Source organism: Triticum aestivum, chromosome 3B, assembly GCF_018294505.1.
Source record: "Triticum aestivum cultivar Chinese Spring chromosome 3B, IWGSC CS RefSeq v2.1, whole genome shotgun sequence".
Taxonomy (NCBI): domain Eukaryota; kingdom Viridiplantae; phylum Streptophyta; class Magnoliopsida; order Poales; family Poaceae; genus Triticum; species Triticum aestivum.
This window is the reverse complement of record NC_057801.1, coordinates 571,731,402-571,744,124: the sequence shown is the minus strand read 5'-3', so window position 1 is coordinate 571,744,124 and position 12,723 is coordinate 571,731,402. Positions and strand designations below refer to the sequence as shown.

General features: G+C 43.8%; 1 protein-coding gene across 2 annotated transcripts in view; it reads left to right on the top strand.

Annotated features, from left to right (window-relative positions):
• LOC123070985 (inositol hexakisphosphate and diphosphoinositol-pentakisphosphate kinase VIP1) overlaps positions 1-12,723 on the top strand; it is a 30,962-nt gene that overhangs the window by 11,409 nt on the left and 6,830 nt on the right. Inside the window, exons 7-20 of one of the 2 annotated variants that reach the window (XM_044494421.1) lie at positions 2,874-2,944; positions 3,628-3,732; positions 4,808-4,900; positions 5,069-5,143; positions 5,863-5,957; positions 6,073-6,276; positions 6,349-6,448; positions 6,539-6,609; positions 8,091-8,169; positions 9,049-9,207; positions 9,519-9,561; positions 11,042-11,124; positions 11,914-11,976; positions 12,052-12,126. In XM_044494421.1, coding sequence (XP_044350356.1) covers positions 2,874-2,944; positions 3,628-3,732; positions 4,808-4,900; positions 5,069-5,143; positions 5,863-5,957; positions 6,073-6,276; positions 6,349-6,448; positions 6,539-6,609; positions 8,091-8,169; positions 9,049-9,207; positions 9,519-9,561; positions 11,042-11,124; positions 11,914-11,976; positions 12,052-12,126 — 1,316 coding nt within the window. Of the gene's footprint in view, positions 1-2,873; positions 2,945-3,509; positions 3,529-3,627; positions 3,733-4,807; positions 4,901-5,068; positions 5,144-5,862; positions 5,958-6,072; positions 6,277-6,348; positions 6,449-6,538; positions 6,610-8,090; positions 8,170-9,048; positions 9,208-9,518; positions 9,562-11,041; positions 11,125-11,913; positions 11,977-12,051; positions 12,127-12,723 lie in introns of those variants that run through there. The other variant, XM_044494422.1, reaches the window with a different exon arrangement.

Sequence of the window (12,723 nt, the reverse complement as noted above, 5' to 3'; positions counted from 1 at the left end):
GTCGCGGAGGGCCCTGAGCTCCTGACAGTCGTTGGTGTTGTGGTTGTGCACGTTGTGGAAGACGCAGAATGGTCGGTTGCTCTTGGATGACTCGGGGTGGTCTCAGCTGCGCTTCGTCTCTGGCTCGGCCGCAAGCACGGCTGGCCCCTTGCGCTTCACGTCCTTGGCCTTGGCCTTCTTGTCTTCTGGGTCAGCATCGGGGAGCTCGAGGAGGGAGAGGCGCCCCTCCTCAGCCCTTGCGCACTTGTTCGTCATGTTGAACATCTCCAGGGCTATGCAGAGATCCTCATGGATGGCGAGCTCCTCCTTCATCTTGACACCACGGACGCCATCAGTGAACGCTTAGATGATGGCTTCGTCCGACACCTTTGGGAATCTTGAGGCGAACGTTGTTGAAGCACTGGATGTACTTCTGCAGGGTCTCTCCAGGTTGCTGCTTGATGCGACGTAGGTCACCCGCGGCCGGCGGACGGTCGCGAGTGCCCTGGAAGTTGGCGATGAAGCGGCTGCGCATCTCCTCCTAGGAAGAGACCGACCCCTCGGGTAGGTTCAGGAGCCAAGAACGCGCGCCATCCTTCAGGGCCATCGGGAACCAGTTTGCCATGATCTTCTCGTCGCCGCTGGCCGCCTCGATGCTCAGCTCGTAGAGCTGCAGGAACTCAGCAGGGTCGGCGGTGCCGTCGTAACGTGGAGGCAGGTCAGGCTTGAACTTGCTCGACCAGACGACGTTGCGGAGCTCCGGGGTGAACGCGCGGCATCCTGCCGTGGCCACTGGAGGTCGTCGAGGGGGTGGAAACTGGTCCTGGTGCACGCGCACCGCCACCTCCTGCGGCGGTACGCGGGCCTGGTGCGGGGGTGCTGGAAGTACGCGCGCTTCTCCTTGAGGTCGCTGCACCACCTGTCAGCTCACATCCTCCCGAGCTGGTGCAGGGCGCGGCGGGTCGCGCCGTGGCGCCACACGCCTTGGCTTGATGATGACGCCCTGGGCCGGAGGTGGTGGAGGAGCCCCATGAGCCACGTCGCCCGCTGCAGGTGGCTGCTGAGGCAGTGAGCGGGCCGGGGCGACAGAGCCCCCGGCCACGCTGACGAGCTCAGCGATCCGCTCGAGCCACTCCTCATAGAAGTTGCCGACCGGGCGGCAGCGAAGGAGCTCCTGCGCCATGAGCAAAGCGGCCTACGCGTCCGCCGGACCGTGACACGCATGGGAAGACGAAGCTGCTGGAGTCAGTGACGGAGTAGCGGTGCGCCCATCACGGCGCACCGACGGGTGCGAAGAAGCTTGCTGCTCGTGACCGGCAGGGCCCGTGGCGGCGTTGGCCACCGGAGACGGAGCACGACGAGCACAACCATCGCCCACCGGAGCCGTCTGAGCAACGCGAGCGGCGACTGCGGCCCGGCGCTCGGCGCAAGCTCGGCGTGCGTCGGCCATGGAGGTGTCGGAGTGGCGGTGGATCGATCGGCGGAAGAGAAGATCCGATGCACCCCTACCTGGTGCGCCAAATGTCGGATTACGGGTTCCGCAAACCCTTGAGAGGTTCGAACTCTGGGGTGCGTGCAGAGATCTCAACCTACCCCGCCTGCCTACTCGCGATCCTCCTAAGCCTAGCGCGACGAGTTCGAAGAGACAAGGAGACACGGCAGTTTATCCTGGTTCGGGCCACCTTGTGGTGTAATACCCTACTCCAGCGTTTTTGGTAGATTGCCTCGGAGGGCTGAGGATGAACTAGTACAGTGGATGAACTGGCCTCAGGAGGTGAGGCGTTCTTGAGCTCGAGGGAGCTGAGGGGATGTGAACTAGATCAGATGCCCCTCTATGGTGGTGGCTAAGTCCTATTTATAGTGGCCTTGGTCCTCTTCCCAAATGTTGGTGGGAAGGGATCCCACAACGGTCGGATTTGAAAGGGGACAAGTAGTACAGCTTATCATGACAAAAGTAGTCTTCGCCTGTGAAAAGCCTCTGGTCGTGACGCTGCGGTGGGCTCGGTGATGACCTCCGTCCTGCCGTCCTGGCGGTCTTGGTCTTGTTGCACCGGAATGGAAACCTTTGGCTGGTTCCTCGGGACTCCGCGCCTGTGGCTTGCCTCCCTTGCACCGAAGAGGAAACCTGCTCTCTGCGCCCGCTGGCGCCCGCCTGGCCTTGGTCGTCATGGCTCACGTCAGCTGAGCCTCGTGAGGTAAACCTTGCATGGAAGTCTCCGCCCCTCGGGAGCCAGCCTGAGGAGGCCGATCCCCTCGGTGGTCTTGGCGTCGTCCGCCTCGCGAGGCTTGGCCCCTCGCGAGGGTCTTGAGCTGTTGATGCTGAAGCTGGGCCGTACCAGGCCGTCGATGGAGCCACGCGGTGGGCCGCAGGCAGGCAGGGCTGGATTACCCCATATCCAGAACGCCGACAGATATACGTATTCAAACTTGGCACTTCGAATAATGTGGAACATCGAAAACCTGTGCTTTATCTTTTGCATGAGAACAGTATACAAAGTGTGTGATATCTTGATTCCACAGTACAGATATTGTTGCTGGCATGGTATGTATATTACATATTAGTTTGATGGATAAAATGTCCACTTTTTCTTGTTATTTTATAACCTGTTATAGGCATGGCACTTCTAAGTTGCGTGCTTATGTTCACTGTGCTTTTCCATTTTCTGAAAAGCCTACCCTTGCTAACTGCCTAGCTGTTCTGTAATTAATTCTGGACGCATGGAGCCTTTTTGTGTGAGTTAATCAGTATTGGTGCGTCCATGCATATTCCACTGCATGTACAATACTGCAATTTCATTGTCAAACTGTTCTTTTCTTGACTACTAATCACCTATTTAAGGTGAAGAAGTACTAGAATAAACCTGTTCTGCTCCTGATTACCTTTATTTATGAAGGAGATGACCATAATATAATGATATATTATCCTAGCTATGCTGGTGGAGGAATGAAAGAACTGTTCCGTAAGGTAAAGTTTTGATACCGTTAATTTCACACATTTCATGGTTGAAATTTGCGATCAAATTCTTTATGTTCAAGAAAATCCAAGTTGACACCATAGCAGCTAATACAATATTAGCATTTTTTTTACTTCTCCTAGAAAATGCAATAACTACTGCGCCTTGTTGTACAGGCCTGAAATAGGCTACAGCTAGAGAAAATACAAACGAACCAACTCTGACACAGTATTAGTTATAAGCTTATAATTAACCAGAAAATGATCTGCTTTCTGTTCTAACACTTTACTTATCTTTTTTGCTTCTAAACTGACACTGTCAATCTTCCTTGCTGACACTTTGCATAGTTCAGGAGCACTACAATGAACTACTCCCTCCGTCCCATAATATAGGACGTTTTTGCAGTTTAAATTGAACTGCAAAAACGTCTTACATTATGGGACAGAGTAGTAGCTTATTTCCTATAAAATGCATAAATGCTAATATCTTGGCTTCACATGGGTGAATAATATCTCGTTTTTTTGTGATTCCATAGGTTACAGTGTTACACATATGTCTGAATTAATTTTTTTTCTTCATCAAATAGTGGTATCATGTATGTTCTTCAAAGTCCATATTTTGTTGCCCCCCCCCCCCCCCCCCCCACACACACAAATGCACTGATCAGACGTAAAATTCCTCCAAATTTATGCAGGTTGGCAATAGATCTAGTGAATTTTATCCAGAAGTTAGGAAAGTGAGGCGAGATGGATCTTACATTTATGAGGAGTTCATGCCTACAGGAGGAACAGATGTCAAGGTGATACACCTTGCATTTATTACTTTCTCTTTTTCTTTATTTTTCCTCCTATGTAATATGTGAAAAAATAGCCTTGTACAACTTGCTGACGGTTATAATTTAGACACTTGAATAGAAAGGTACATTCATCAACACTTGTGACCATCGGCGCGTGCAAGCAACATATATCATAAACTCTGTAATTTACTTGAGCATCATAAAACCTACCAATGATAAGGAGCCTAGAATCTCTGGAGAATTACCAAAAGGGGTTCAAATTCTCCCTGAACTTTGGCATCTGAAGGAAGTTCATCTTCAACATCATGGTTTCTTGATGGATGCAGGGTTTTTGCCCTATTATAAGCTATAAAAACACGAACCCAGATTTCATGTAAATAAATTAAGCAACAAGACGGTCATCCACAACAGGATCAAACAGATCTGGTCCTGCATTAGCTTCTTGATTGAGTTACTAAGCAGTGAGAATTCATCCCTTGAGTTCTCGGTTGCTGTAGATTTAATCTGCAGTTGGCTTGTCACCAAACTGACTGCAGAGCTTTTAAATACTACTCCCTCCGTCCCAAAATAAGTGACTCAACTTTGTACTAACTTTAGTACAAAGTTGTGTCACTTATTAGTACAAAGTTGTGTCACTTATTTTGGGACGGAGGGAGTATCTGATTACCAAGATTGTACTCCCTCCGTCTCATAATATAAGACGTTTTTGCAAGTTAAGATAGCTCGCAAAAGCGCCTTATATTATGGGACAGAATAATATTCTTGTGCTATGTCATCCACAATACGATAGCGCCCGCCGTATCACCAGAGTCTGTGGATTTAGCCCATATGGTCCATTATAAATATATCTCTATTAAATGAAGTGACAGCACAAATACTCCTGTAGTCGAAATTCCTACTTGTATAGGTAATTTAGTGATTCTGTTAGAATTTTGCGTGGCAACACTGTACTAGAGTAGTTATATGGTAGTAATGGCTATATTTTCTTCTTCTAAGGAAAGCAGCAATAGATGGTTATATTGTTAGATACACTCTTACTTCTATTAACTGAAAAGGGAATGTGTGCTTTTTGTTGTAGGTTTATACAATTGGACCAGGATATGCACATGCTGAAGCTCGTAAATCCCCAGTTGTAGATGGGGTTGTCATGAGAAATTCTGATGGAAAAGAGGTGCCCTCCCTTGCCTCATTAGGATTCACCACATTCTATCTATTAGACTAGTGTTTTTGGCATGTTGATGGAACAATTAAAGAAAAAGAGAAAGTCATAAATTGCTTCCTTGGTGTGTTCCTTCGTTTCTTGTTTTGTCTTATAATGTATTTGGTATCTTGCTTGAAGGTCCGCTATCCTGTTTTACTGACCCCTACTGAGAAACAAATTGCACGGAATGTTTGCCAAGCCTTCAGACAAGCGGTACATTCAAATTACTTTTCTCTTTTAATGACTACTATGATGAAGTCTACATTCAGAACCTATGTATATATCTCTCTTATTCATTATGAGCTGTTAGATTTGTGGGTACAGCCAGAAAAAGTGGGTACTAACACTGAAATCGTTCTTGTTTTCTCTTCTCAAACGTACCAGTTGGATTTGTTTGTTACCAAATGTCAATTGATTGCTGTGGAAGTCAGAGTAGGGGAGTTTTGGATGACTGCAACTCAGTCAGAAATTTGAAATAGGCATAGCTTAATTATCGTTCTTTCACCAGTCTAAAGTGTATCTCGGTATCACTTTCAGCTAATCTTTAGATGGCCACATTGGGAGTAGGACGCAGGCCAAAGCCCGTGTCTATATGTAAGAACTTGTTTCAGCAGTTGACTTTAAATTTGTTAAATGGTAAAATCTGATAAGGTCCAGTTAACTAGTTATTTACTCTTTTTGCATGGTAGACCTTGGTGTTGAACAAGGTCAAACCAAATCCACAGAACATGATTGATTCCTTGAGCCATGCACTTCCTCATATGGTCTTCTATGGTTGAAATTTAACTGGATGAGGATCTAGAATATAAGCTATGCTCTTCATTGCTTGAGCCAATCTCCAAATGAGCAGAGCCGAGACTGAAGCTATCTGAATTTTCCAACCACACACTTATGTAGCATCCCCATGTTACATATCCCTTTTTTGTGTGTAGGTATGTGGCTTTGATCTTCTAAGGTGTGACCTGGGGGAGGCAAGATCTTATGTATGTGATGTGAATGGCTGGAGTTTTGTGAAAAGCTCATACAAGTAAGCATCTTTCTGGTGACAACGACCATTCTAAAATTTTAATGCATTAGTATGGCCAGAGCCCAGAAGTCCTTTGTATATCTTATTTAGATGGTGAATACTTTCATAATTCCAGGTACTATGATGACGCTGCATGCATTCTGAGGAAAATGTTTCTTGATGAGAAATCTCCACATATTTATACCATTCCTGCTCATCTTCCATGGAGAATCAGTGAGCCAGCGCAACCATCAGATGCTGTAAGAAATCGAGAACGGGGAACTGTGGGCATACCTACGCAGTCAGAAGAGTTGCGCTGTGTCATAGCTGTTATACGCCAGTAAGGATAATTATTAAGATTCTCAAAAATATTGACCATGAAGCTGCTTTCTGATACTGCAAATTATGCAAGTGGGGATCGCACACCAAAGCAGAAGGTGAAGCTGAAAGTAACTCAAGAGAAGCTTTTAAAATTGATGCTGAAATACAATGGCGGAAAGGCCCATGCGGAGGTGAGAAAATTATGTTAATTTTATCTGGTTTTATTCAAATCCTTTGTATCTTCGCTGCTTGACAAAAAATCTGTTGTTATAATTATGCAGGCGAAGCTTAAAAGTGCTTTGCAACTGCAAGATCTGTTAGATGCAACAAGAATCCTTGTACCACGTGCTAGGTAACTTTCTGGAACCTCAAGGTTGCTCCACTTTTATGGTTTATGGAGCTTTAAACTATCACTATACCCCCACCAAGTATCTATTAAACATGTTTACATTATAATTGCTTTCCGTCCAATTCGTACTCAACATCATTAGTTCTGTGGAAAATGCAAGAGATACCTGTTACTCTGTTAGGATTCTGTGTAGCTCATCATCATCAAATATTGTAAGAGTTAAGGGTTACTCTGTTAGGATTCTGTGTGGCTCATCATCATCAAGGATATGTATGATAATGTTGTGACAAGTGTTCGAACAAATGTTGGCGACATGATGACTTCCCGATTAAAATAGGACTGCACCAAGGTCAGCTTTGAGCCCTTATATTTTTGCTTTGGTGATGGATGAGGTCATAAGGGATATACAAGGAGATATCCCGTGGTGTATGCTCTTTGCGGATGATGTGGTGCTAGTCGCTGATAGTCGGAGGAGTTGTTTAGTAGAACTAAAACCGAGTACATGAGGTGCAGTTTCAGTACTACTAGGCACAAGGAGGAGGAGGTTAGCCTTGATGGGTAGGTGGTACCTCAGAAGGATACCTTTCGATATTTGGGGTCAATGCTGCAGAAGGATGGTGGTAGCGATGAGGATGTGAGCCATCGAATCAAAGACGGATGGATGAAGTAGCGCCAAGCTTCTGGCATTCTCTGTGACAAGAGAGTGCTACAAAAGCTAAAATGCAGGTTCTATAGGATGGTGATTCGACCTGCAAATTATATGGCGCTTAGTGTTGGCCGACTAAAAGGCGACATGTTCAACAGTTAGGTGTAGCGGAGATGCGCATGTTGAGATGGATGTGCGACCACACAAGGAAGGATCATGTCCGGAATGATGATATACGGGATAGAGTTGGGGTAGCACCGATTCAAGAGAAGCTTGTCCAACATCGTCTGAGATGGTTTGGCATATTCAACGCATGCCTCCAGACGATCCAGTGCATAGCGGACGGCTAAAGCGTGCTGATAATGTCAAGAGAGGTCAGGGTAGACCAAACATGACATGGGAGTCGGTAAAGAGAGATTTGAAGGAGTGGAATATCACCAAAGAGCCATGGACAGGGGTGCGTGGAAGCTAGCTATCCATGTGCCAGAACCATGAGTTGGTTGCGAGATCTTATGGGTTTCAGCTCTAGCTTACCCCGACTTGTTTGGGACTAAAGCCTTTGATGTTGTTGTAGGATTACTCTGTTTTGTTACATTGTGCCATTGAATTGGGTAATTTTGGACAACAGCTACCAAATTTTATACATACCATTTATAGAATATGTTAAAAGTGTTGAAGTCGTCACACTCCCAAGCGGGAGCCCAAAGGAATTCTTGAGTAGGTTTCACAGCATCTGACGATAATTTTACTACTCATATTTAGAACATAAATCAAATTATTTAATATTGGTTCTCTTTCGGGTCCTCAATAAAGATGAGAAAATTGCTATGAACTTCAGGTCTGGCCGTGAAAGTGATAGTGATGCTGAAGTCGAGCATGCAGAGAAGCTACGGCAAGTTAGAGCGGTTCTTGAAGAGGTAACACAGTTAAAGTATTTATAAATTAAGGTCGACCTCGATAATGTTTTAGATTATAATCATTTTGTATACCTTGTTTACCTCGAACGCAAGCATAGAAGTCATGGTGCAAACAAGTTGATATATCCTTACACCATACAGTCCTCTCAACAACTTGGAATTTTACATGTCAGAATGCAAATATTAGATCTGAAGATACAATCATTTGGTTGAGGGTGGGAACTAAATCATAGTGAAAACTTAGTAGACTTAGCGAGATTCTACAAGAACTCGGAAATGTGACTCCATGTATATGTGAACGGAAGAGAAATGTCTGTTGTTATTATGTATATCAACATAAAAATGCACAAGTTGGTTGGTATGCTTTTGATCTGAGCCATCCAAAATCTCTAATCCAATTTTATAATATTCATCCAATGGTTGTGGACAGATGTTATACTTAATCTCGTTTCACCTAGAGGGTTATCCGGTTTGTTCTCCAAGATTTATGTTCAACTATAATTCGATACTACCATCCCAAACTTGGGGCTAAGTGGTCCAGCGGCATATGTCATATTTACTCATAAAACAGCTTGGTCATCACTGAGGTTAGATTTATCTTGACAAAAATACCGTCCTAGCTTATAATGCTGCGTGAAACTCAAATATGAAACTATTTTTTAAGGATACTTTTTGTTGATGTAAATACAAAGACATCAGTAGGCAAATTATTTATCCATGTTTCTCATCCTGAAATGCACTTGTCCTGCGGTATACAGGAATATGATTAGACATTTATATTTTGCATATCACATGTATTCTGCACATCTTTCTATCCTTGGGTATTTGAAGAACACAATAATTTTACACCCATTAAATATTAGTTCCTGTGGCCTTCAGGGTGGACACTTTTCAGGTATTTATAGGAAAGTACAGCTAAAACCATCAAACTGGGCCCATATTCCTAAAAGTAGTGGAGAAGGGGAGGAGGAGGTTCCAAGCGAAGCCCTAATGATTCTCAAGTATGGTGGTGTTCTAACCCATGCAGGAAGAAAGCAGGTTGGCAGTTTGGCACTACTTCACATGTTCAAGTTTCTGTTATTTTCTTAAGCCATTGTTTGATGAACATAATGGGCACCTTGCTAAAGATTTTGGGGTGTTAAGGAGGTTATGCATTATGATTTCTTATCTTTCTTGGGTTAGCTCCACGATCTTCTCGTATCCCAGTGTACAAATATTGAGCCTACTGTTCTCTAAATATGAAGTTGTTAATATTTTATCTCTAGAACCTTAACATGCCTGAATACCTTTAGGTTCACTCACATAAATTCCTGTCATGCATTTTTCATGTGCATTTTTTCATTGTGCAGGCAGAAGAGTTGGGAAGATATTTCAGAAATAATATGTATCCAAGTACGCCTTCATAAACCTTGGTACATTTGCTATATCAAATTGTCTATGTGCCACATCATTCTTTTAGTCGCCAAAGAGATAATTGGCTTTAGCTGAAGTGCATGTGTGAACTGAGTAACTAAACATTTTCCATAAGCTATCCATCTTATTCTACTTTTCACTAGAACAATTTTTCTTAATGTTACCATTTGAGTTTCAGTGTGCGCCTTTGGCTTTGGCTAAAATTTCAACATTTCTTGTCAGTTTAGGTTCAGTTCAGTTGATTTACTTTAACGCAAGTTGTATGCTATTCTTTTTTAGTTATCATGTCATCAAGAAGGTGAGGAAATTTGCAGCTTGTATTTCCATGAGGCCATATGTCGATATATACACGCACGTAGTGTGTTAAATACGCAAGAAAGAACTCACACAGCCCCCCCCCCCCTCTCAAAACTCATGGTGGATGAACAACACTGTTTGGAGGTGTAAAACTTGTGTTGTGCTCTACTTAGGCCTTAGTGAAAAATCCACAAACAGAAGCCCGGAAGGCACATACTGAAAAGTGAACAGCTGTTGCACATGGAACCGCAAGAAGGAAGCATCAATGCCAGTATGCTATGCGAGCTCATGCTTCATAAGGTCACTAGCAAGGCCGATTGTACCTATAGAAGAAGACGAGTCCTACCTCGGGACAAATGGTGGACAAGAGTGGAGGATCATGATCACTCGCTAAATACACAGCAGTGACCAGAGGTGAGATGCTCAAACCAAGCATGAAGGGTTGCTTAAGGCCACAAGGAGAACGGCGAAGATGACATACCATGCCCTTAGGACCAAAATACCCAGGTGTTGGGTTGGGTGTATCTAGACCTCCTCACCATTAAGAAAAGCACTCTTAGAACTTCATCTTTTCATGTTCCTCAATTTACCATGCAGCTCCTTTCTGCTGGTCAGATTGTTAACTCTGTTTATATGGTCATTCTCCATTGTCTCACGTCCATTCATATTCTTAGAGAACGTGCAGAAGTTTTGCACATCTTATCATTAAGCAGAAAAGCATAGTCATATAGAAGACCGCGAAAATCATCTTGAAAATGAAATAAACACACAAAAATCCTAAACAACACAGACTAGAGGTAAACCTCACAGGGGATCATGCGACCGATGAGTGAAAGCAACTGCCGAATGCTCAGGTTCTGCTTTGAACCCATCTAACACATACACTATGTCACTGGATTCCGGAAGAAAGACCTTGCTGTCGTGCCCTCGCCATGTGGATCACATTCTTGATTGCGCTCATTCCCATTCTTGATCTTTTTTTAATTCCCATTCTTGATCTTTGGTACCCTAAGTATAACCTTTTTTTTTTGTTAATTTGGCTATTATTTCTGTTCAGACTTCATTAGACAGCGCCTCCAAGTGTTTTGTGAACCATCTGAATGGATTAAACAGTTAATGCCTGTGAATGTTGCGTTGATTTGTACAAATTTGATTAACTTAGGTGAAGGACCAGGATTGCTTCGCCTGCACAGTACATATAGGCATGATCTGAAAATATATAGTTCAGATGAAGGTCGTGTCCAGGTAAACCGTATTATCTCTTCTTGCAATCTTGTGTTATCAAAGTATGTTATGGTCCATAGCAGGTTTTAGGATTTTGGAACGGAAACCAAAACCTGCATGCAGGCCAGTGATAATGAAGCTTCCATTTTCTAAAATAAAATCATGCATACTCTCTTCGAAAGAGTAAACATCTTACTTTATTAATAAAATAACTGTCCCCTCCCCCCCCCCCCCCGCGTATAGTTTTGGGAGAAAATGTATGTCCACATGACATGATTCATTATTTACTCGCAACTCTTCTAATTCCACAACCTGTCACTGGGATACCCAAAATAATACTCCATCCGTTCCATATACAAGGCCACTTCATATTTTTATGTCTAACTTTGACCATTAATTTTACCTACAAAAATTGAGTTATATGCCATAAAACTATTTCATTGAATGCACATTTCAAAGAACTTTTGGATGATATATTTTTAATGACATATTCATATTTTGTAAGTCAAAGTTTCATACAGTTGAAGGTTGTTCCATACGGTTGTAAGTTTGACACAAGTTACCTACAAAAATTGTAAGTCAAAGATTGACTCGAAAAACGAAGTGCCTTGTAAAGAAAAATGGATGGAGTAGCATTATCCTTTTATAAATTGGTTGATGTTTCATACGGTTGTAAGGCTGTTCCATTGAACCCAACTGTTTTAGGCATTGGGAAGGACATTTCCCAGTCTTTACTGTTGTTATGTCATTCTGCATGTATTGGTAATCTTGGATTGGTTGCTTCCATATTTGCTAATTGATTTATTGTAGATGTCTGCCGCGGCTTTCGCAAAGGGTCTTCTTGATTTGGAAGGGGACTTAACGCCAATCCTGGTCTGTTCCTCTTCAATAATATATGTCAGTTGAAGCAAAGCAGAACTGCTATTCACTGGATTGTGATATGTCCAGGTTTCACTAGTGAGTAAGGACTCGTCTATGCTTGATGGACTGCAGGATGGTACTATTGAGATAAGTGAAGCAAAGGTATGCTTCAGATGCCAATACCATAGCTATAGTAAATATTAGTTTGAAACTTCGAATAAGTTTTGCCAAGGGAACCAATATAACTCATAATACCCAAAAACTCGATCGCACTAGAGTGAAAACTATAGTTGATATTCAGAACTGAATGAAGTAAAACGACTAGCTGTTAGAAGGAAATTGAACCAATTGTGCAAATATAAGCCTCAACAAGACTATCCAGTGCTTAGCGAAAAAGGCTTCCGCCCCGCTTTATATATAAAGCAACGATCACCAACAGCCCGATACTAACGCATGCCACCACAACAAACGCACACACCCAAGGCAGGATACACAGGCGCTGAGCGCAGCAACACCACCCCTATCTACGAAGAGATGAAGCCGCATACAACGACCGTGGACTCCAAGGTGCCTTCAGGAAGGATACGACACCAGAGCGCCGCCACCGCCCGATCCGAGGATCAGAGTTTCCCCTGGAGCAACACGACGGGCAATGAGAGCCGTGACGACTAACGACACTTTCAAGAAGGGAACGATCTTCGCCGCCGCCGGTCTGTCCGAAGATAGAACAGGTTTTCACCCCGGCCAACACTCACCGCC